General features: G+C 36.8%; 1 protein-coding gene across 1 annotated transcript in view; it reads right to left on the bottom strand.

Moving 5' to 3' along the window:
- Positions 1–15,874: 15,874 nt before the first annotated feature.
- LOC145665202 (UDP-glycosyltransferase UGT5-like) overlaps positions 15,875–22,114 on the bottom strand; it is a 49,109-nt gene continuing 42,869 nt past the window's right edge. Inside the window, exon 4 of the mRNA XM_081732487.1 lies at positions 15,875–16,167. Coding sequence (XP_081588613.1) covers positions 15,888–16,167 — 280 coding nt within the window. The 3' untranslated portion in view covers positions 15,875–15,887. The remainder of the gene's footprint in view (positions 16,168–22,114) is intronic.

Here is a 22,114-nt window from a genome sequence, read left to right as displayed (position 1 = left end):
GTTCCGAAGTTGTATGTATTCCTTCTTATTGAGTTTTTAAAGCTAATTATTAACGGATTTTCATGATTCAAGTGTCAGATGAAAGCTTATAAACTGGAGATTAAGATGCAATAAATATATTTTGTTTAGGATTCCATTGTAAGTTTTTAGATGTAAGTTTTTATGATTTTTGAAGTCAAAACCGGTTATAACCAGATTTTGTAACTAGATTTAGTGATTTTTTGAAGTCGAAACCGGTTATAACCAGATTTTTGCAACCAGATTTAGTGATTTTTGAAGTCAAAACCGGTTATAACCAGATTTTGTAACTAGATTTAGTGATTTTTTTGTTTTTGTATCTTGATTTAGTGATTTTTTTTGTTTTTGTAACTTGATTTAGTGATTTTTTATAACTAGATTTAGTGACTTTTTGTAACTAGATTTAGGAATTGAATGCATTAGAAGTTATTATGAGTAAGATAGAAGTTATTTGAGATGTGATAGAAGTTATTTGGGGGATAAAAAGTGTTAAAAATTATTAGGGGGTAGATTAGAAGATATTTGGAAGCAGGGGTGTGCTATGTTATTGAGGGGTGGGGGTGAAAGTGCGCTAGAACATACATTTATCCCCTACTCTTACATCCTTCTTATTATAACCTAAAAAGTTTCACTGGGCACCATGAAAATACCTAACTTGGCATAGATAAAATCCAAAGGGGCCACAAGAAGTAATTGCTGAAAAATTACAATTCTTTTACGATTTGCTTGTATATACTGCTTTCGGGTGCGAAGAATAAAACCAATAGTTAAGAAACGCAAACCAACATTTGTTAGGTGGCCATTGAAAGAAAAATACTATTTAACGGAGTCAGGCTGGACGAAGCTAGTGGGTCCGCGTAGTAGCGCGGGAGGGGGAAGTCTGAAGAGACCAGGAGCGCCAGCGATGGTAGGTATGCGCACAATCGAAGGTAGTAGGAAAAAGTTGATTTTGGCAATGATACGAGTTTCAATAGCACTTGTTATGGTTTCATACTAGTAAGGCTGCACTTGTAAACATAAAATAAAGGCTCTGTACACTTTGCATAAATATGACACAGGTGGAAAATAGCATCTAATAGAGCCATCTTTCATATGCACTCACTTATTTTATCCATCGTAAAGCACTTGTAATTATTTTACGCTAGTAACCTTACCCTTGTAAACCTAAAATATAGGTGTATTAATTTGTTTTTAATTCTGATGCCTGCAGAAATTTAAACCTTATAAACATGTTTGTTTCATGCAAAGTATTGAATTTTGTCTGTAAATCTTTCAAAGGCATATATTCCGAAGTTGGGCGTCCGCTTTCATCAAGTTTTTTAACTGTTATCTCCTTTCCACACTTTCTGCAATTTGTTATTAGGTTCATTAATCCGTGCTCTTCACAAACTTTTAAAAGATTTTGCTCGTTATCAAGTTATTCTTTCACAAATGTTAAAACTGCTAGTTCATTGCCCTCATACATTCGCCATGTTGGTAACATAAATGCTAGTTTCTTTCCCACAATGCAACTGTTCGGTTACCTTGCGCCAAGTAGTTCCCTCTGCTTGCCATATAGTCCCATGTTTATAACCGCTTATATAAAACAAATAAACATATTTTTCGAGACTCTTATATATTATCAAGTACACAAACGATCAAATTATCCATATATTTCCTGTAAATTTTAAAAAATTTCGCTGGAAACGGACCCCAACTTTGGAATTTAACCCCTTTCAAAATAGAATGCACCAAAACAAAACCTGCACCCGTTAGTAACGTGGTAAGTGTTATGATTTGACCTGTTAAAAATAATCTATGATTTTGTGCTAAGGAAAGCTTTTGCTGCTCCTAGTCTGTGCGCTCTAAATACCATTCTTGCTTTACCTTCAGTGTGAGCGGTCCCGGGTTCAAATCCCGGTGGGGGCACTCGATCGAAAACTATAAAAAGCTTTTTAATGCGAACCATCCTTAAAGATGTTTCCTTATTCACACTAGGCAAACGCCGGGGTTGTACCTAACATAGATCCTAGACCTTTTCCTTCCTTCCTTCCTCAATTCTTTCTTTCTAACCTTTCAGTGTGCTCGCCAAGAGACGTAATTCCTCAAAAAAGTGAGGGGCTAAAATGCCCTTTGATGCCGAAAGCCCAGAAATCTAATTCCTAAATCTAAATTCTCGCTTTTAGTAGCTACCTAACACAAGTTGGTTAGTGCTTTTTGTAGCTATTTACTCTTAGTTTTTATGGCACTTCTCTATACTTGTACCGATAACTACTAAGCCTTTTTAAAGTAAATCTGCATCCAGTAATGCAAGTCCGCCCTTCTGCAAGAGTAAAACTGCCGTTGAAAGACATGGATACATTACTAATAAGACTACAACTGACGAAAATAGCATACATATTTTAAAATTATATGTTGGTGTTATAGTTTCGGCTATGTAACATAGCGTTCCTCATTATAATGGATACTTAGATGATATAGATAATGGTTACATTATGATGTTAAGTATGTGTACCTAAATTGGGACTGCGCGGTTTCCACTTACTAATGACTATCCTACTAAAGAACTTGTCAATTTTGCAAGATAATGTTAATTAAAAAATCATATCATTTTTTCATTATTTAATGATTTTTTAATAGATTGTATAACGCAAGTTTATAATAGACCGTCACCTTCCCATAGGTAATTTCAACGCGTAATCAATTTGGGAATTAGAATTTTTAGTATGTTGGTCGAATTTTGAATTTGCTTACAATTGAAGACGAGTTGACCTAACTTAAACTACATTTTGTGGATCATTAACTATTTACTGAAGGCACCTGTTGGCAGTTCTACTTGTAGACTTGCTTACAGGCAGCATAACTGGCAATTCCTCACAAAAGAAACATCCAATGGCTCTCTGATTCAAAACCACAACGCATAGAGGCTCTAACTGTAGCATGTGAAAATTTCATGCAATGCTAATTTATCAAGGTTGTAGATACAATTCTAAAATTATGATAATTTCTTTATAGTCATGTAACAAATATGTTGTATAAATTTCATTCCATTCATAAATGTCTTCTTTGTATGTTCAATCATGCGGTATAGCCTATCCATTTTAAAGCATGAATAGAGCGAAATTGTGTATTGCCAATATCACCTTATTAATTCTGAATAAACGAGTTTAAATTCCTTTGATACGCTTTTATTAAAAATGATCTGTCATAGTTACAGTTCAAATGTTATTGAAAACGATTGTTTAATAATGTTATCATTTCTTCTATTAACGTTGTTTATTTACGAAATATGTTTTTTCCTAGTAAATTATCAATTAGAACTTGAGTTTTAGTAAAACATGACGTGCTGTTTTTCTTTCACTCTTATCAGAAATTCAGTCTTTAATTTGAGTTACGCAATTTGTAAATTGATAGAGAGTTTAATTCACGGAAGTAGCAAGATATGATGGATTCCTATTGTCGCTTGAAAATTGATAAGAATTTTGAACGACATTCAATCTATCTCAAGTTGGTAGAAACATTATAGAGTAAAATACAACTCGAAATTTCAATAAATGTAAACGTTTCTTAATCTGTAGATGTCACAAAAGAATTTCTCGTTGTTCGTCCGTCCGTCTGTCACTTTGTAGTAAAGAAACCTAGAGGCCATGATATTCAACGTATACAGAGGAAATTTTAAACTTAGGTTTTAAGGGATTCTCTCGGGGAGATTTATCGTATCGTCTCCCTACATCCCCCTGCAAAAAAGAACGACATTTCATAGAATGAAAAATGGATATTACAACATTCTCAAAAATAACTTTATGTTTCATTAATAACTGAGGGGTGTGCTACAAAGACTTAATAACTCATGTTTTTGGATAAAGGCGTTTGAAGTTGTAAATTAATGTGCTAGATTGGATCTTCTACAGTGGTGGATCTAGCCTGGATCCGGGAAGCCTGTTCCCCCCATTTTTTGATTGACAAAAATAACTGAAGCTATTATTTATAGATTTTTGAAAGTTTATAGAAAACTTATGATATATCTATCGTAGTCTGGGTTCTGGCTGCCCTACTCCGTTTTTACCTTCTAGAACCGCCACTGATCTTCTATAAACTTATTTGAACCCAACTTATTAATGATTACACTGGTCTACAGCAAGGTGACCAGACGTCCCGTTTTAGCCGGGACAGTCCCTTATTTTAAACCGTTGTCCCGTTTTTTTCTGATTCTCAAATGGGACGCCTAAATGTCCCGTTTTAAAGCAAACATGACCCAGCTGACCCGTAATTATTATCCAAAATATAAATGGTCAATGCTAATTCTACATTCTTCTGCACAGACACGCATTGGAAAGGTTCAGCCGTGCTTAGAACTTCTGGATATTCAAATGAGAATTGAGAGTTCCGTGTTTCAAGTGGAAGTTGAGTGGGAATTCTGAGTATTGAAGTAGTAAAAAGTACTGTTGGGCAGTACTTAAGTTAGAAACGCTGTGTTATCATTCTTACGTGTGTATTTTGTAAATTGAAAACACTGCTGAGTCCACATGTAATGTGGAAGTCCCCCCCCCGTCGCCGATTCGTATCCGTCCCGTTTTTGAAAGTAAAAGTTCTGGTCACCTTGGTCTACAGTGGATTTTTTACAGAAACGAAAGTAGCCAATCTTTATAGATTTCGATGCGCTGAACACGAATATCACACTTAAAATTAGCTGGTAGCTCAAAGTTGCCAGTAAATGTGGAATTTACCTAAAAAATTTATGTTTTTCACATTTATTTTGATAGGTTTTACTCAGGAACGTATAACTACGTCCCTGTTTATCGTTGTGGAATGTGTTATACCTCTTTATATTCGTCGATGACCGTACTTTCTGAAAATTATACATCATTCCGGTAAAACCGGTACCGTTGGAAAATTATATACCCATATATACGAAAATATCCTTTTTTTTAAAAGAGGAAAATCCGATTTTTTATTTTTTACTGGCAGCCCTGCAATAGTAAAATTATAATTTATATTTGAAAAGTAACCTGTCAATATTGGGAATGTTTTCTGCAAATGTCGTCATGATCGAAGCGAGCCGAACTGTGAAAGAAACATTATCCCTTCTACCGAAATTCTGAAATTTTCCCTACCTTTACAACATGTACATTAAAAATGTAATATTGGCTTCCGTATGCCGAACAGAACTATAGGACAATACCTTCAGACAATGTAACTATCATTTCGGTAGTCTGTACTGGGGTGGGGAATTTTATGTACTGAAATATTGCACGAAAAATTCCCTTTCTGCAAAATTCCGACTTTTTTCTGCCTACAGCTGGCAATCCTGCAATAAATAACTGGTGCCATCAAGAAGACCGAACTGAGAATAAATATTATCCTTTGAACTGAAATACCGCAAATTTCCCTTGTCTACTACATTTTTGGCCAAAAAAATAAATTGGTCCTCGGACCTTCGTTATTGCTGCACAAAAGTAAATTGTACACAAATTTATTGCCTAGGATAAATGAATGCACTCACCTTCAATGAATGCGCCGTTTCTTTGCCATCCTCTTGTAGGTTGTGTCTGGAGTATCCCTCTGTAGCGTCCAGCAGAAGTCAGCCAACATTACAGCTGTCCACCGACCCGTGTATCGATGTTCCATGAGAGAAATATCCCTGTGAAATCTCTCGCCGTGTTCATCACTGAAAGCACCACAGTTCTCTGGGAAGACATCGAAGTGTGAGTGAAGAAAGTGCATTTTCAGTGTCATGTTGCAGCCAACGTTTTGATAAGCATGATTAATTCATCCACAAGGTCCCTGTAATTGTCGGCTCTCTTGTTTCCCAAGAACAATGTGGTCAAATTACAGAAACAACGCTACGCATGCAGCTGATCAGGGGTTAGAGTGGCCTCAAAGTCAGGGTCATTTAGTAGCTGGCGTATCTGTGGACCAATGAATATTCCCTGTTTGATCTTCTCTGTACTTAATCGTGGAAACTTCATGCACAAATATCCGAATGCTGCTTCATTCGTGTTCATTGCCTTTACAAACGCTGTCATAAGTCCCAACTTAATATGCAGTGGTGGGAGAACAATTTTCTGAGGGTTCACTAGAGGTTCATTGACAATATTTTTGAGCCAGGAATCAGAGCTGTTCTTAAAGGCCACTCCTTTTGTGTATAGTGTTTATCTCTTGCACGACTGTCCCACTCACATATATAACAACAATACTTAGTATAACCTCCTTGCAAACCCAACAAAATCGAAATTACTTTGAAATCTCCACATACTAGCCATTCATGCTGATTGTAATTAATGACGCGTAGAACAGATTTCAACGTAGTGTACATTTCTTTTGCTAAAGCAGCATATGCGACAGGGATGGACGGTCTTTCGTTATTATTATGTAACAGTACACCCTTCAGGCTTGTTTTGGAACCATCTATGAATAGTCTCCGCTCGTCCGGTTTGTATGAAATATGTAGGTCATGAAACAAACCTTCAACATCACTACAGAATGTAACGTCACCTTCAGTACTGAAATGGTTCTCAAGTTCTTTCTGTCGATCCCAAAAACTGACACTCGCACTGTTTCAGCTAGAAGATTCCACTGCTGCAGTCGTGAGGCTAACACTTTAGCTTTACACTTCGGGAGGTCTAAATCCCTAATCAGATCACTGAGTTCACGTTGTGTGATTTTGTGTGTTTCGCTGGGTGAAGATGGCGTAAATTAAGGATCAACAACACTGGTAGATGGATGCACTTCTTCGCCTGGATGTTTAGGATCAGCATTCTCGCTATCACTGCTTGATGTTGTTGCGTTTGGGGGAACAGAAACTGGCAGTCCTTGTCCATGAGGCACAGGGCGAATTACAGATAGGATGTCAGGGTATTCTATATTTCTCTTCCTTTTGGTATTGATTCCTTTCTTCAAGGTTGGAGTCATACAAAAATAACAATCAGACACATGATTTGTGGGTTCACGCCAAATAGCAGGCACGCCAAACTTCATGGAGACGTTTTTTTTTCATGCATCCAAGTATTTAGTAGGGAAGAACACGACGTACAACACACGTGTGGAGCCCAAGATTTGTCTTGGTCTCCCACTTGACAACCAAAATGCAATGAATAGGCTTTCCTTACTGCATCAGTAAGTGGTCGCCTTCTATTACCACAAATAGCGTCTGCACAAATGTAACAAAAGTTATCAGGATTGTTCTTGCAGGTGCGGGGCATTTTCATGAAAACCGACACTCGTTCAAATAACACAAACACTCACATTTTAATTCAAATACTTTACTGTATATACATTCACTACCAACCACCTCTCAACCAACACACATTATAGTACAGTAAAAGAGAGTGCGGACATACACACGTACGCCGCCAACAACTTTCAGCCTGTCGAATGACCAGGTGATTGGATCGTGGGCACATGAGTGAGCTTTACGCATTGTTGCCAGATCTAACAAGTACAACTTGCTTAACGACGGCAGCAAAACCGTCGTTACACTTCTTTGTATTTTGCTATTATAACAACAATACAATTAATTTGTTCCCTAAGTACGTGTGACATTTACTTTTTATTTATTTATTTATTTATTTTTGCGTGGATGTGAATAGAATATAAATTGTTGGTGTCAACGTATATTTTATGACTATATTTATCCGAGGATTGCCAGTGGTTATTTATTACAGGATTGCGCTGTATGCAGAAAAAAGTCGGAATTTTGCAGAAAGGGAATTTTTCGTGCAATTTTTCAGTGCATAAAATCCCTCACCCCAGTACAGACTACCGAAACGATAGTTACATTGTCTAATGTATTGTCCTATAGTTCTGTTCGGCATACGGAAGTCAATATTACATATTTAATGTACATGTTGTAAAGTAGGAAAAATTTCAGCATTTCGGTACAAGGGATAATATTTTTTTCACAGTTCGGCTAGCTTCGATCATGACGACATTTGCAGAAAACATTCCCAATATTGACAGGTTACTTTTCAAATATAAATTATAATTTTACTATTCAAAGGTAGCTCAGGGTTGCCAGTAAAAATTTAAAAAATCGGATTTGCCTCTAGAAAAGGGATATTTTCGAATATATGGATATATAATTTCCAAACGATACCGGTTACCGGAACGATTGTTAAATTTTCAGGAAGTACGGTCATCGACGAATAGAAAGAGGTATAACACATTCCGCAACGATAAATAGGGACGTAATTATACGTTCGTGAGTAAAACCTAACAAAATAAATGTGAAAAACATGAATTTTTTAGGTAAATTCCACATTTACTGGCAACCCTGAGCTACCAGCTAATTTTAAGTGTGATATTCGTGTTCAGCGCCTCGAAATCTATAAAGATTGGCTACTTTCGTTTCTGTAAAAAATAAAAAGTGAAAATTTGTTGACCAGTGTTATTAGAATGACAAGTATTATATGATTTTTAAGTGAATTGTCATGGTTTGTTTTTTCGTTTTAAACATTTTCTCACATCAAGTTATGTAGTTCATGATATGAGGTATGTTCATTGAACCTAAATAAACTATATTTAATACTTATAACAGAATAATATAAGCCAATCAATGTGAATATAAAGCGTTAGTGTACATATTTATATACAGCCATTCACATCCGTATCCTTTCCCCTGATTGCTAAATCCATTAGGTGAGGTACAGTACTTTTACTGGAGTCACAAACACCTCGATACATGCAACCCAACTTACCTAAATTAATGTGTTTTAAATTAATGACTTTCTGTACTCAACACAAAACAATTATAGCAACCAAAGGCAGTTTTAAATATGAACAGCACTAAAACAAGTTTATGCTGTGGAGTTGATGATGCATGAAAAATTTCTCCAATTAAATTGAATCACTATTGTTTGGAGCGTGACGTGTGATGAACACCATATATCAGTGATATATTAATTTGTTATGTGTATAATGAACTATTTCACTACGTATTGCACGTGAGAAGAAACAAAACAAAAACTGATTATACATGTTTAAAATAAACTGAAAATATCAGATCTGGAACAATTGAAGGAAACGCGTTTGTAAATGTTTGTCTTCATTCATAATCCTATTCCAGTTCCTCGACATTCCCACATTTCTTTCCTTCTTCACAGGAAGAGACCTCGCTTATCACATTGAGTGTGAATTGAAATTGAAACATGTTAAAAAGTTCGGGTCTGCCAGAATTCCAACACGGGGCTCTTGGGTACTAATATATATACAGGGTACGGCAGAACCAACTAAGCAGTTTTAAGGAGCAATAAAAAGTAAATCTGGATATATAGAGAAAAAATGTTTTTATTTTCTAAATTAGTACAATATACCAAATTACATTCATTTAGTTTTGAAAATAATGTCCTCAAGATGGCGGCCGTTAGCATCAATACATTGTTGTAGACGATCCCTGAAGTTTCGAGCAGCTCTTGCACACATATCGCGGGGTATGACATTCACTTCGTCAATAATCCGCTGTTTTAACTCTGGTAGGGTGTGAGGGCGGCTTTTGAAAACCTTTTCCTTCAGATATCCCCAAAGAAAGAAGTCCCAAATGCTCAAATCTGGTGACCGCGCAGGTCACTCGACATCACCCCTCAAAGAGACGAGGCGTCTCGGAAATTTCTCTCAAAGCATCAAGTGAAATTCGAGCTGTGTGAGCAGTAGCCCCATCCTGTTGGAACCACAAATCCCCCAGTGCATGTTCTTCAACAATCTCGTCCATTCTGGGTTGCAGAAAATTTTTCAACATTGAAACATAACGTGTGGAATTCACTGTCACGGATATTTCCTTCCTCCTCAAAAAAGTAAGGGCCTACCACGCCAAATTGTGATATGGCACACCACACTGTCACTTTAGGAGAATGTTGCAGTCTTTCATGAATAATTCGGGGGTTACTTTCAGCCCAGTAGCGAAAGTTTTGCTTATTCACGCACCCACTAAGCTGAAAATGTGCCTCGTCACTACTGAAGAAAGCTGCATTCGGAGGGATCTTAGCAAGCTTTTGCTCACACAGATTTTGACGGTTGGCGTAGTGTGTTGGGCGTAATTCTTGAGCAATCATTATTTTGTAAGGATGGAACTTCAAATCGCATTGCAGAATCCTTCTCAAACTGCGGTCTGAAATCCCCAATGCAACAGCATGTCGTCGAGCAGAACGTTGCGGCGATTGTTGAACTGCTGTTCTCATCCGCTGCATATTTTCTGTCGTTCTGATGATGCATCTGCGTTGGTCATGTGTATCTATTCTTAGTGTGCTACCAGTTTCCTCCAACTGCCGAACCCAGGACCGAATTGTGTTTGCATTAGGAACGGCATTGTTGAGTGGAATGTTGAACTGTCGCCGAAAAGCTCGTTGTGTCGCGATCACAGATCTGTTGTTTTCATAATAAGCGCGAAGCGCGGTTGCTCAGTGGTAGAGCGTTTACCTCTGGTGCATGGGGTCGCGGGCTCAAACCCTGCTCCTGGCAAATGAACTTTGTTGTGGACAAACACCGTGTGCGTGGGTTTCCTCGGGTTTCTCCCGTTTCTTCCCACTTTCTTCATTCCACCATTTTATTTATTTCTCATCTTCACCGTCTCCTTTAGCCTAGCCGGCATAACCGTGGGACGTAAAATTCAAAAATTTCATTTCATTTTAATTTCCAAAGTCATTCAGTCGGACAGAGAAACTAATTAAGTATTTGACTAATACAGTGGATACTAGGTATAAAATAATAGACAGGTATGTACCAATTGAGAGTAGCTACTAGTGGAAATTCTTTGTAAATTATAAAGGGTTAAATGCTTCACAGATGACTTTCTAACATTGTATTTTGTAGTTCACATACCTAATTTATAGAAGGGTGGAACTCGTAAGATTTGGTTTCCTACATTACCAGTAAAGTTGGATATTAATTAATGATATCATATTATTATAATCTATGTGACTAGGCATTTTTCTAGTTCATCAGCGTACAGTGATGCATTATTATATCTGCTACGTTAAAAGAAATGAAATGATACGGTGCTTTCAGTCCACAAGGGAATCAAGCCCACCTTTTGTCGTTTTGGCCATATTGCATCTTGAAGATCTCTATCTGAAGCTCCTTTCAGAGTTTAAAAGATTCATGTCTAGCTATTGTTAATAACTTTTATGGTGTGACAACAGAGCTGGATTTAGGTTGGTGGGGCCCTAAGCTATTGAAGGTAATGGGGCCCTTTATGTGTCCTGATGAACATAGGCGCCCTATATACAGAAATGAAGAAACTAGTGATATTTTTAAAAAAAAAATATGCTAGCAGAAGGAGGCCCATTACTTACATCATAAGACTTACACAACACGAGGCACTGTTGCTATATGTAGATTTTATCAAATTTACTGTTTCTGTCATATTTTGAAAATGTAAATCTAGTCTTTTTTTTTATTTTGTTTTTGGAGGGAGGGCAAGAAAGTGGGGCCATAAGCTATAGCTTGTTTAGCTTATACGTAAATCCTGCACTGTGTGAGAAGCAGTGTTACCTTTTCCATGTTCTTTGGCGTGCCGTGCAAAATTCACCTCTCACACACAATCAAGGAAGTAAACTTGATTTCCTTGTACTCTGAACTCCTCATATATTGCAACGAACTCAAAATTTTATTTCACGCGCTTAGAAATAGACTACTTGTGTAAATATTCTATCTGTTGTTATATATCTTAATCATGGAAACTTTCTGTAGTACAGAGAGATAGGTGTTGTTTATATATCTTTAATAACAATGTTCTTATCCTAATCGATAAAAGAAAGTTTGCTGTCCACCCTAAAGAGGTACACTCATGTCCAAAATTATTGTTGCATGTCTATAAATATCTTGTTGTAGGAATATAATTTGATAACGAATTCGCCCGGTATTTCTTATGATGTTAGTATGTGTATAATTGACAAAGACGTGTATGTGGCAAATTTTATGTCAAAAGAGCAGTAAATAAAAACGATTAAACGAAAATAAAACTTTCTTGTCCATTTAGCAACGTTTTGTTTTACTCATTCTAATTTTCGTATTTATAATTCTTTTCATATGAAATTTACCGCAAATATACATTTCCCGATTATACACATACAGGGTGCGGCACGTAAAACCGGCCCGTCGTAATATTCTGGTATATTGTGTTTTTGGCAACATTTAAATAATCTACTTTCCTACCAAGAGATGGCGTGTCGAGGTCGGGTCGACTTACGTGACCTGCAGCAGTCACGTGCAGCCGCAGCCAGTGAAACTTGTCGAAACCAGTTGAGAAAAAGGCCTCGTTGTGTTAAGCCGGGTGAGTGTCAGTGTGTGATAATGCCGTATTCGATACACGAGCGTGTTGCCATTGTTGAAGGGTTCATTCTCACTGGATCTTTTGTGAAAACAAAGAATTTCTTTCGGGAGAAATTTCCAGGACGTTCTGTGCCAGCAAAAAGCACCATTCAGGAATTGATTGAAAAATGGCGGCGTACAGGATCGGTTCAAAATGCTCCCAGGAACAGACGACCATCTGTCTGCACACCTGAATTAAAGATGCAGGTGGAGGAGATAATGACAAGAAGTCCTCGAAAGTCAACCAGGAGATTGAGTCAACAGGTTCATGCGAGTGAGAGAAGTTGCAGACGTTTTAAGGGGACCGAAGTTAAAACCGTACCGGATAAGTGTTGTGCAAGAACTGAAGGAGCCTGACCTGCAGAAGAGGGTGCATTTCTGTTCATGGCTGTTGAGCAATGTTGCCAGTGGTTTCTTGGATCCACTAATGCTCATCATGAGTGACGAGGCGTGGTTCCACCTGTCTGGGTACGTAAATTCCCAAAACAACCGGTATTGGTCGACAGAAAATCTACACGCAATCCACCAGGTACCCTTGCATGATGAGAAGATAGGTGTTTAGTGTGCCATTTCCGCCACACGCGTTATTGGGCCCATATTCTTTGAGACGACAGTGAACAGTGACGTGTATATGGGAATCCTGGAGGAGTTTTATACACACTTGACCGAAGAGGAGCGTCAGTTATGTTACTTTCAGCAGGACGGTGCAACATGCCACACATCAGCTGCATCATTGTCCCTTGTGCATGAGATGTTTACACCAGAGAGGACAATCAGCAAAGCTTGTGGCCTCCTCGGTCACCAGACTTGTCCACGTGTGACTTTTACTTATGGGGACTGTTAAAGGGAAGAGTATACGAAACAAATCCACACACAATTGAAGAACTCAAGACCAGGATCCAGGATGTCACCAATAGCATTACAACACAAGAACTGACAAGGGTATATATGAATCTCCTCAATCGTGCTCACATGTGTATTGAAGTGGGCGGAGGACACTTTCAGCACCTGCTGTGAAGGTGAGTAGTGATATTCAATACATTACATTTCATTTATGTGTTGTAGTTAATCATATTCAATACATTACATTTTATTTTATGTGTTCACTTTACGGGCCGGTTTTACGTGCCGCACCCTGTAGTATCAGTATTAAAAGTACCATGCAAAATCATTATCAAATTCTATTCTTACAAGAAGACAGTTATAGATATGCGACAATCATTTTGGACATGAGTGTACATTTACCTGTTCCCTACACCGAGAAAAGATCTGTTTATTATCAAATGCTTTTATTAACTTTAGCTGATATGCTTCTTTCAACAGAAGTTTGAATCAAAGGACACGATACGAACTACATTCTTCACATTCTTTGCAACTGATCGGGCTATTATCCTTTGGAATTTAGACTATTACGCTCTGGCACTACAGCCAAAATAGCTAATGTTTACCCAATGGTTGTTATTAATACAGCGTGTTTCTGAGTATTGCAAGTGCAAGAGAGAGTGGAATGAGGTTTATACCACAAATTCGTTCTATGAGTATTAAGAAATGATTACAATTAAGAACTTTACAATACCCCTAACCTTGATGAATCGGCATGTGGTAAAGCATTCATCTGCTACAACCAGATCCTCTATTGAACCAAACGGATTTAGAATTTATTTCTGATTAATTGTCTTCCACTGCTTATGTGCGAGCTCACAAGACATCGACACTGTCTGCTGGAAGACCGTGACGAACAACGTACCGACTAACCACCTCCACAAATGTTCGAAGCATGATATATCAGACCACCATACAGGCCAAAGTGGTACCAATAGTTCCTCGTAGAAGGCTTCCACACTTTCAGAGATAGACGTGGCCGAGAATTGCTTGCAGTTCTCCTAGGAATAGGTGCAACCTCGACTTCTAGAATTTCCTTGATGTAGGAATTACTGATGAAGATAATATGTGCACAAACTCATGTGCCATGAAAATAACTATTCATGCCAAAAAGAACATGCACAATAAATGCAGAGTAGAGTAAAGTAAAGTACGTTAGGTTAGGTTAGTAGAATACAGTTAAATAGGGTAGGTTAGGATAAGTTAGTACGAGACTACAAGTGTACTACGTATTTCTAGAATACGGACAATCCTCGAAATAATTATTTGAAAAAAAGATAAAATTTGTTTTTGAACGAAAAGCATGCACTGAAAAATAACTTGATATTAATCATTTAAAACATAGATAATCTTATAAAATAAGTAATTTCCAATTAACAGCTAAAACATAATTTGCCAATTAGACAATCTTTCAAAAAGACTAGATTTAGTTGGATAAGAACTAAATTTGCAATGCTGCTGGTGTTGTTAATTCACTTCTTGTGGCCGCTATGGGTAGCAAAAGCTCACTTCTGTGATCTTCTGTTGAACAGGTGGCACAGGATGAATCGTCATCATATCGATGATCTCCATCTTCCTTTCTATTTTGCTCAGAACGTCATCTATGATTCTGAACCTCCGACTTCCTTCATTATTTGTGACATTTAGAAGGGACTGACTCCATGTCAGCTATTCGGTCCCCTCTTTCTTTTGTGGCGTTTCACATCTCCAAGATACGAGCTTTCTGGTAAATTTCCTTGATTTAGCATAATTTGTGTTAGAGTCCCTAGGGATCAACTCTAAATTGTTGGTTAGTCCTAAAAAGGGCCAAAGTTCTATAATTAACTCTTCGATCTAATAAAGGCCAATGTTCTGTTTTGGCTATTTGGTCTAACAAGGGCCAAACTTTATTTTTATAATTGAGGGTGTACAGTCGCAATCAAGAAAAACAATATTGCGATTCTTGATCTATGAATGTTGGCAAAGCCTACTGGAAGTAAAAATATCACCATGACTGATCTAGAGGCCAATGCAGCAGCAAAATAATCACTATCCCACCAAGATATACTCATGTGTAGGTAGAAGTATTATATGTGGTCGAGGCAGAGCGTACTCTATCTATTTGTACTGATTTATCTTTTTGAAGAGACAACAGATTATCTTATAAGACTGTGCCAATTCACATTGCTGCTTGAAGATCATGAATCTCAGTGAGATTCTCGAAGCTTAAACTGCTGGTTACTTGTTCTTCTACTGCTCTCTTCTGTTTGAGATCGCCTGGAGCTTTTCTGCAGACGTCTTCATCAGTGTTAACCTATAAACACGAGTTCTACAAATGGATAGCGTGCCCGAACTCGAGTCTGCGTAAACTCTAATGAAATTAGTGAGCAAACGTGGTAGCCTCTTTGAGGATACGTCGAACCCTTAGTGAGCACGGGCCTAGTGAGATACAAATAGTGCAAGTTTCATTAATAATAGTGACCCTGAGCTTGTGCAAGCCTAAATTGCCTAAATTGCAGAATGATTATCTCTGGTTTGTGAATTGTTATTACTAGGCACTTTTTATTCTTCATTTTGGCAGCTAATAATAATGCAGCAATGATGAAACTAAACACAGTTGTCGGTATGTTAATGAAAGGAAATCTACACAGAATAATTTGAATATTTATTTTAAAATATGACTATATACATATTGAAATAACAAGTATGAGGTATAACCATAAATCTTATATTTTCTTCAACTTATCCTTCCTTCTCCTTAATAATCGCCAAACAATCCTAATACTAGCAAAAACTAAAATAAATAGAATTACTGTAATCAGTAAAACGAAAGCAAAGACATCTAGGAGAATGTACTGATACCAATGTAAATTCATCGCAGCTACTCGTAAATGTTTAGCACCTTTATGTCGAATCACATATTCTGTCCAGAAAATGGCTCGCTCAAGTGGAGAATCAGGTTGGTCCTTAAATATGGCTGACAGACGCTGGACATTCTCTGAACAGCTGAAAGTGATTAAGTAAATATTAGTATTTTTACATTTCAAATTAATATCGTTATAGTAAATTATAACGATAATTTACTATAAAGGTTTAAAAAAGGAACTTAGTCTGGGTCTTCCATTCCAACTCTACGTTCTTATTTTTTCTGTAACCAATTTCCCACCAAAGACAAAATTTAACCTTTATCAGTTAATTTTTATTGTTTTGTCGTAAAGAAATGTGTCAAATGTACTACGGTTAAGAAATAACATGTTTATCAAAGGGTCGATAATGTTTTACGCGGGATTGGCAATACTGATGAGACTTAGTATGCTCATAAGTATGCCCTAGTATTTTGTGCCTGCAACAGAGATAGAATCGTACCAGTGGAATTCAGTACGTGCCAGTAGTAGTAAGGTGAAAGGGCTACAGTAATACAAAATGCCGTCAAATGTGAGGTGAGATTTGTCAAAAGATTCCTGTACACTAAAGGGGGGCAGGGGGGCTCCGCGGTAAATCGCGTGAGGTCACTGGTTCTATCCCCATCCAAGTAAACTTATGGTGCACATCATGTTTGTAGTTTTATTCGCAGTATTCCCGTTTCCCCCCACATTCTCATTCCGCCAATTCTTCCATCATCATTCACTTGCCTTAATCAACTGTCTCCCGTAGCCTAAAGGGCATAATTGTGGAATAGTCAACTGAAAGATTTCATGTAATTTGATTTCTGAACGCCAAAAGACAGAATAAAACTGGCATCCACCGTGAATTGTGTGCCATTTACGGACCGACAGTAATGAGTGAAGGGAAGATCTGGCAATGGTGCAGTAAGTTTCAGGAAGGGCGTTCAAATGTTCATACCGATAAGCGTAGCGAAAGGCCTACTGTTCAGACGATCTGGTGAAACGATAGAAAGTGCGATCTAGTCGCCAGTTCACAATAACTGAACTCACCAAAGAAGTTCCAGAAGGATCTCAGAAAACAAAAGAATGTGATTCTTCTAGAATTCTTGGAACTAGGGCGAACAATTACAGCTGATACGTATCGCCAACACTGAATAATATTCAAAATTGACGGAGAAGAATGATACGCTCTGGAATTCTTCTGATTCATAGCCCACACAGAGCTATTATTGAGACAATCAAAGATTTCAATGGGAACTACTCAATTATCCTTACACTTGCAACTTCGACCTCAGCGATTTCCTTCTTTTTCTTCACCTAAAAAAAGTGGCTTCTATGGGAGCGTTTTAACGACAGTGAAGTGCTCATGACATATGTGTGTGAACTTGGCCGAACCCATTTTCGGAAATTGAAAATAAAACATGTAGATCGTTTGTTCATCGTTTGTTCACGATTGTTCACATAAAATTTTCGTTTGTTCACAATTTATAAACAATTTATACGAAAAACAAAATGGGCGGTGCCAACTTCACGCAGCAGAACCCATTTTCAGAAATCGAAAATAAACCATGCAGATCGTTTGTTCATCGTTTGTTCACGATTGTTCACATAAAATTTTCGTTTGTTCACGATTTATAAACAATTTATACGAAAAACAAAATGGGCGGTGCCAACTTCACGCAGCAGAACCCATTTTCAGAAATCGAAAATAAACCATGCAGATCGTTTGTTCATCGTTTGTTCACGATTGTTCACATAAAATTTTCGTTTGTTCACGATTTATAAACAATTTATACGAAAAACAAAATGGGCGGTGCCAACTTCACGCAGCAGAACCCATTTTCAGAAATCGAAAATAAACCATGGAGATCGTTTGTTCATCGTTTGTTCACGATTGTTCACAAAAAAATTCGTTTGTTCACGATTTATAAACAATTTATACGAAAAGCAAAATGGGCGGTGCCAACTTCACGCACCAGAACCCATTTTCAGAAATCGAAAATTAACCATGCAAATCGTTTGTTCATCGTTTGTTCACGATTGTTCACAAAAAATTTTAGTTTGTTCACGATTTATAAACAATTTATACGAAAAACAAAATGGGCGGTGCCAACTTCACGTGCCTGAAAATTATTGGAAATCAAAAATTAACCATGCAGATCGTTTGTTCATCGTTTGTTCACGATTGTTCACATAAAATTTTCCTTTGTTCACGATTTATAAACAATTTAAACGAAAAACAAAATGGGCGGTGCCAACTTCACGTACCTGAAAATTATTGGAAATCAAAAATTAACCATGCAGATCGTTTGTTCATCGTTTGTTCACGATTGTTCACAAAAAAAATTCGTTTGTTCACGATTTATAAACAATTTATACGAAAAACAAAATGGACGGTGCCAACTTCACGCAGCAGATCCCATTTTCAGAAATCGAAAATAAACCATGCAGATCGTTTGTTCATCGTTTGTTCACGACTGTTCACATAAAATTTTCGTTTGTTCACAATTTATAAACAATTTATACGAAAAACAAAATGGGCGGTTCCAACTTCATGCAGCAGAACCCATTTTCAGAAATCGAAAATAAACAATGCAGATCGTTTGTTCATCGTTTGTTCACGATTGTTCACATAAAATTTTCCTTTGTTCACGATTTATAAACAATTTAAACGAAAAACAAAATGGGCGGTGCCAACTTCACGTACCTGAAAATTATTGGAAATCAAAAATTAACCATGCAGATCGTTTGTTCATCGTTTGTTCACGATTGTTCACAAAAAAATTCGTTTGTTCACGATTTATAAACAATTTATACGAAAAACAAAATGGACGGTGCCAACTTCACGCAGCAGATCCCATTTTCAGAAATCGAAAATAAACCATGCAGATCGTTTGTTCATCGTTTGTTCACGATTGTTCACATAAAATTTTCGTTTGTTCACAATTTATAAACAATTTATACGAAAAACAAAATGGGCGGTTCCAACTTCATGCAGCAGAACCCATTTTCAGAAATCGAAAATAAACAATGCAGATCGTTTGTTCATCGTTTGTTCACGATTGTTCACATAAAATTTTCGTTTGTTCACGATTTATAAACAATTTATACGAAAAAGAAAATGGGCGGTGCCAACTTCACGCAGCAGAACCCATTTTCAGAAATCGAAAATAAGCCATGGAGATCGTTTGTTCATCGTTTGTTCACGATTGTTCACAAAAAAATCGTTTGTTCACGATTTATAAACAATTTATACGAAAAACAAAATGGGCGGTGCCAACTTCACGTGCCTGAAAATTATTGGAAATAAAAAATTAACCATGCAGATCGTTTGTTCATCGTTTGTTCACGATTGTTCACAAAAAAATTCGTTTGTTCACGATTTATAAACAATTTATACGAAAAACAAAATGGGCGGTGCCAACTTCACGTACCTGAAAATTATTGGAAATCAAAAATTAACCATTCAGATCGTTTGTTCATAGTTTGTTCACGATTGTTCACAAAAAATATCGTTCGTTCACGATTTATAAACAATTTATACGAAAAACAAAATGGGCGGTTCCAACTTCACGCAGCAGAACCCATTTTCAGAAATCGAAAATAAACCATGCAGATCGTTTGTTCATCGTTTGTTCACGATTGTTCACATAAAATTTTCGTTTGTTCACGATTTATAAACAATTTATACGAAAAACAAAATGGGCGGTGCCAACTTCACGTACCTGAAAATTATTGGAAATCGAAAATTAACCATGCAAATCGTTTGTTCATCGTTTGTTCACGATTGTTCACAAAAAATTTTAGTTTGTTCACGATTTATAAACAATTTATACGAAAAACAAAATGGGCGGTGCCAACTTCACGCAGCAGATCCCATTTTCAGAAATCGAAAATAAACCATGCAGATCGTTTGTTCATCGTTTGTTCACGATTGTTCACATAAAATTTTCGTTTGTTCACAATTTATAAACAATTTATACGAAAAACAAAATGGGCGGTGCCAACTTCACGCAGCAGAACCCATTTTCAGAAATCGAAAATAAACCATGCAGATCATTTGTTCATCGTTTGCTCACGATTGTTCACAAAAAATTTTCGTTTGTTCACGATTTATAAACAATTTATACGAAAAACAAAATGGACGGTGCCAATTGCACGCAGCACAACCCATTTTCAGAAATCGAAAATAAACCATGCAGATAGTTTGTTCATCGTTTGTTCACGATTGTTCACATAAAATTTTCGTTTGTTCTCGATTTTGAATAAATCCCAAAATATGGTAACAAAAACGTTGGTGCTTAGTGCGTTTAAGTTCACAAATGATACACTGGCGGTTGCCGTTAACTCCATGTTTCTACGTTAATTTGTATGGAATGTGATATTTCATATTCCTCACTCCAAATCTTAAATACATCCCAAAATATGGTAACAATAACGTTAGTGCTTAGTGCGTTTTAGTATAATAATGATGCACTAACGATGTGATAGGTTTGGTGCAGATCTGTCTGCATATTGATGGGTATTCAATCTTAAATAAAAAAAAACTCTGGAATAACTTGTACAGTGCGATAGCACTAATGATAGTTCTTGCACTAACGTCCATTAACGATACACTAACGATGTGCGACATTTGGCGTAGTTTGAGAGAAGTGGGGAGGCCAATTTCAGACTCCCGTGTAGTTAGCGACCAAAAGTTTAATAAATCGATATTTTTTTAGAGTTCTGAGTAGCACTCAAAGAGTTCTAGAGTTCTTGATAGGTCAGACCAATAGTTCTGGGTAAATAAAGATTTTATAGCGATTTTAAAGTTTCGGTGCTAACTTCACGGAAAACCAAAAATCTTAATATATATATATATATATATATATATATATATATATATATATATATATATATATATATATATATATATATATATATATATATATTTAGAGTTCTGAATATCAAAGAGTTCTTTCTAGGTTAGACCAATAGTTCTGGGTAAATAAAGATTTTATAGCGATTTTAAAGTTTCGGTACTAACTTCACGCAACACAAAAAATCTTAAAATGTCTATATTTTTTTAGAGTTCTGAGTAGCACTTAAAGAGTTCTGGAGTTCTTGGTAGGTTAGACCAATAGTTCTGGGTAAATGAAGATTTTATAGCGATTTTAAAGTTTCGGTGCTAACTTCACGGAAAACTAAAAATCTTAAAATCTCCATATTTTTTTAGAGTTCTGAGTAACACTCAAAGAGTTCTAGAGTTCTTGCTAGGTTAGACCAATAGTTCTGGGTAAATAAAGATTTTATAGCGATTTTAAAGTTTCGCTGCTAACTTCACGCAAAACCGAAAATCTTAAAATGTCTATATAAGAGAGTATAAAAAGTTAACGGACTGATTTCATTTTGTTAGAATAAAAAATAATTAAATTTTCATTGGGCTTAATTCAACCATTCTTCACGTGCCTGAAGTTGGCCCCCCCACCTCTCCCAAATTACACCAAACATTGCACATCGTTAGTGCATCGTTAGTGCACGTTAGTGCACTCAGAACTAACGTTAGTGCTATCAGCGTTTACGAAATATTGAAGATTTTTGGTGGGGGAACCAACTTCATATGAAGTTAGCCCCCCCCACCCATCTTTATGCAAACAGATTTTCACAAAACTTAGACCATCGTTAGTGCATCGTTAGTGCACTTAAACCTACTAAGCACTAACGCTAGTGCTACCATATTTTGGGATATATTCAAGATTTTTGGTGGGGGGGCCAACTTCAGAAATATCAAATTCTATACAAATAGAGGTAGAAACACGAGGTTAGTGGCAATCGTTAGTGCATCGTTAGTGCACTTAAACACACCAAGCACTAACGTTAGTGCTACCATATTTTGGGATTTATTCAAGATTTTTGGTGGGGGAGCCAACTTCAGAAATATCAAATTCTATACAAATAGGGGTAGAAACATAGAGTTAACGGCAATCGTTAGTGCATCGTTAGTGCACTTAAACGAACTAAGCACTAACGTTAGTGCTACCATATTTTGCGATTTATTCAAGATTTTCGGTGGGGGGGCAACTTCAGAA

The sequence above is a fragment of the Thermobia domestica genome, chromosome 11 (genome assembly GCF_964235325.1).
Source record: "Thermobia domestica chromosome 11, izTheDome1.hap1.1, whole genome shotgun sequence".
NCBI lineage: Eukaryota > Metazoa > Arthropoda > Insecta > Zygentoma > Lepismatidae > Thermobia > Thermobia domestica.
The sequence above is the reverse complement of the archived record's forward strand: the minus strand, read 5'-3'. Positions and strand labels throughout refer to the sequence as shown.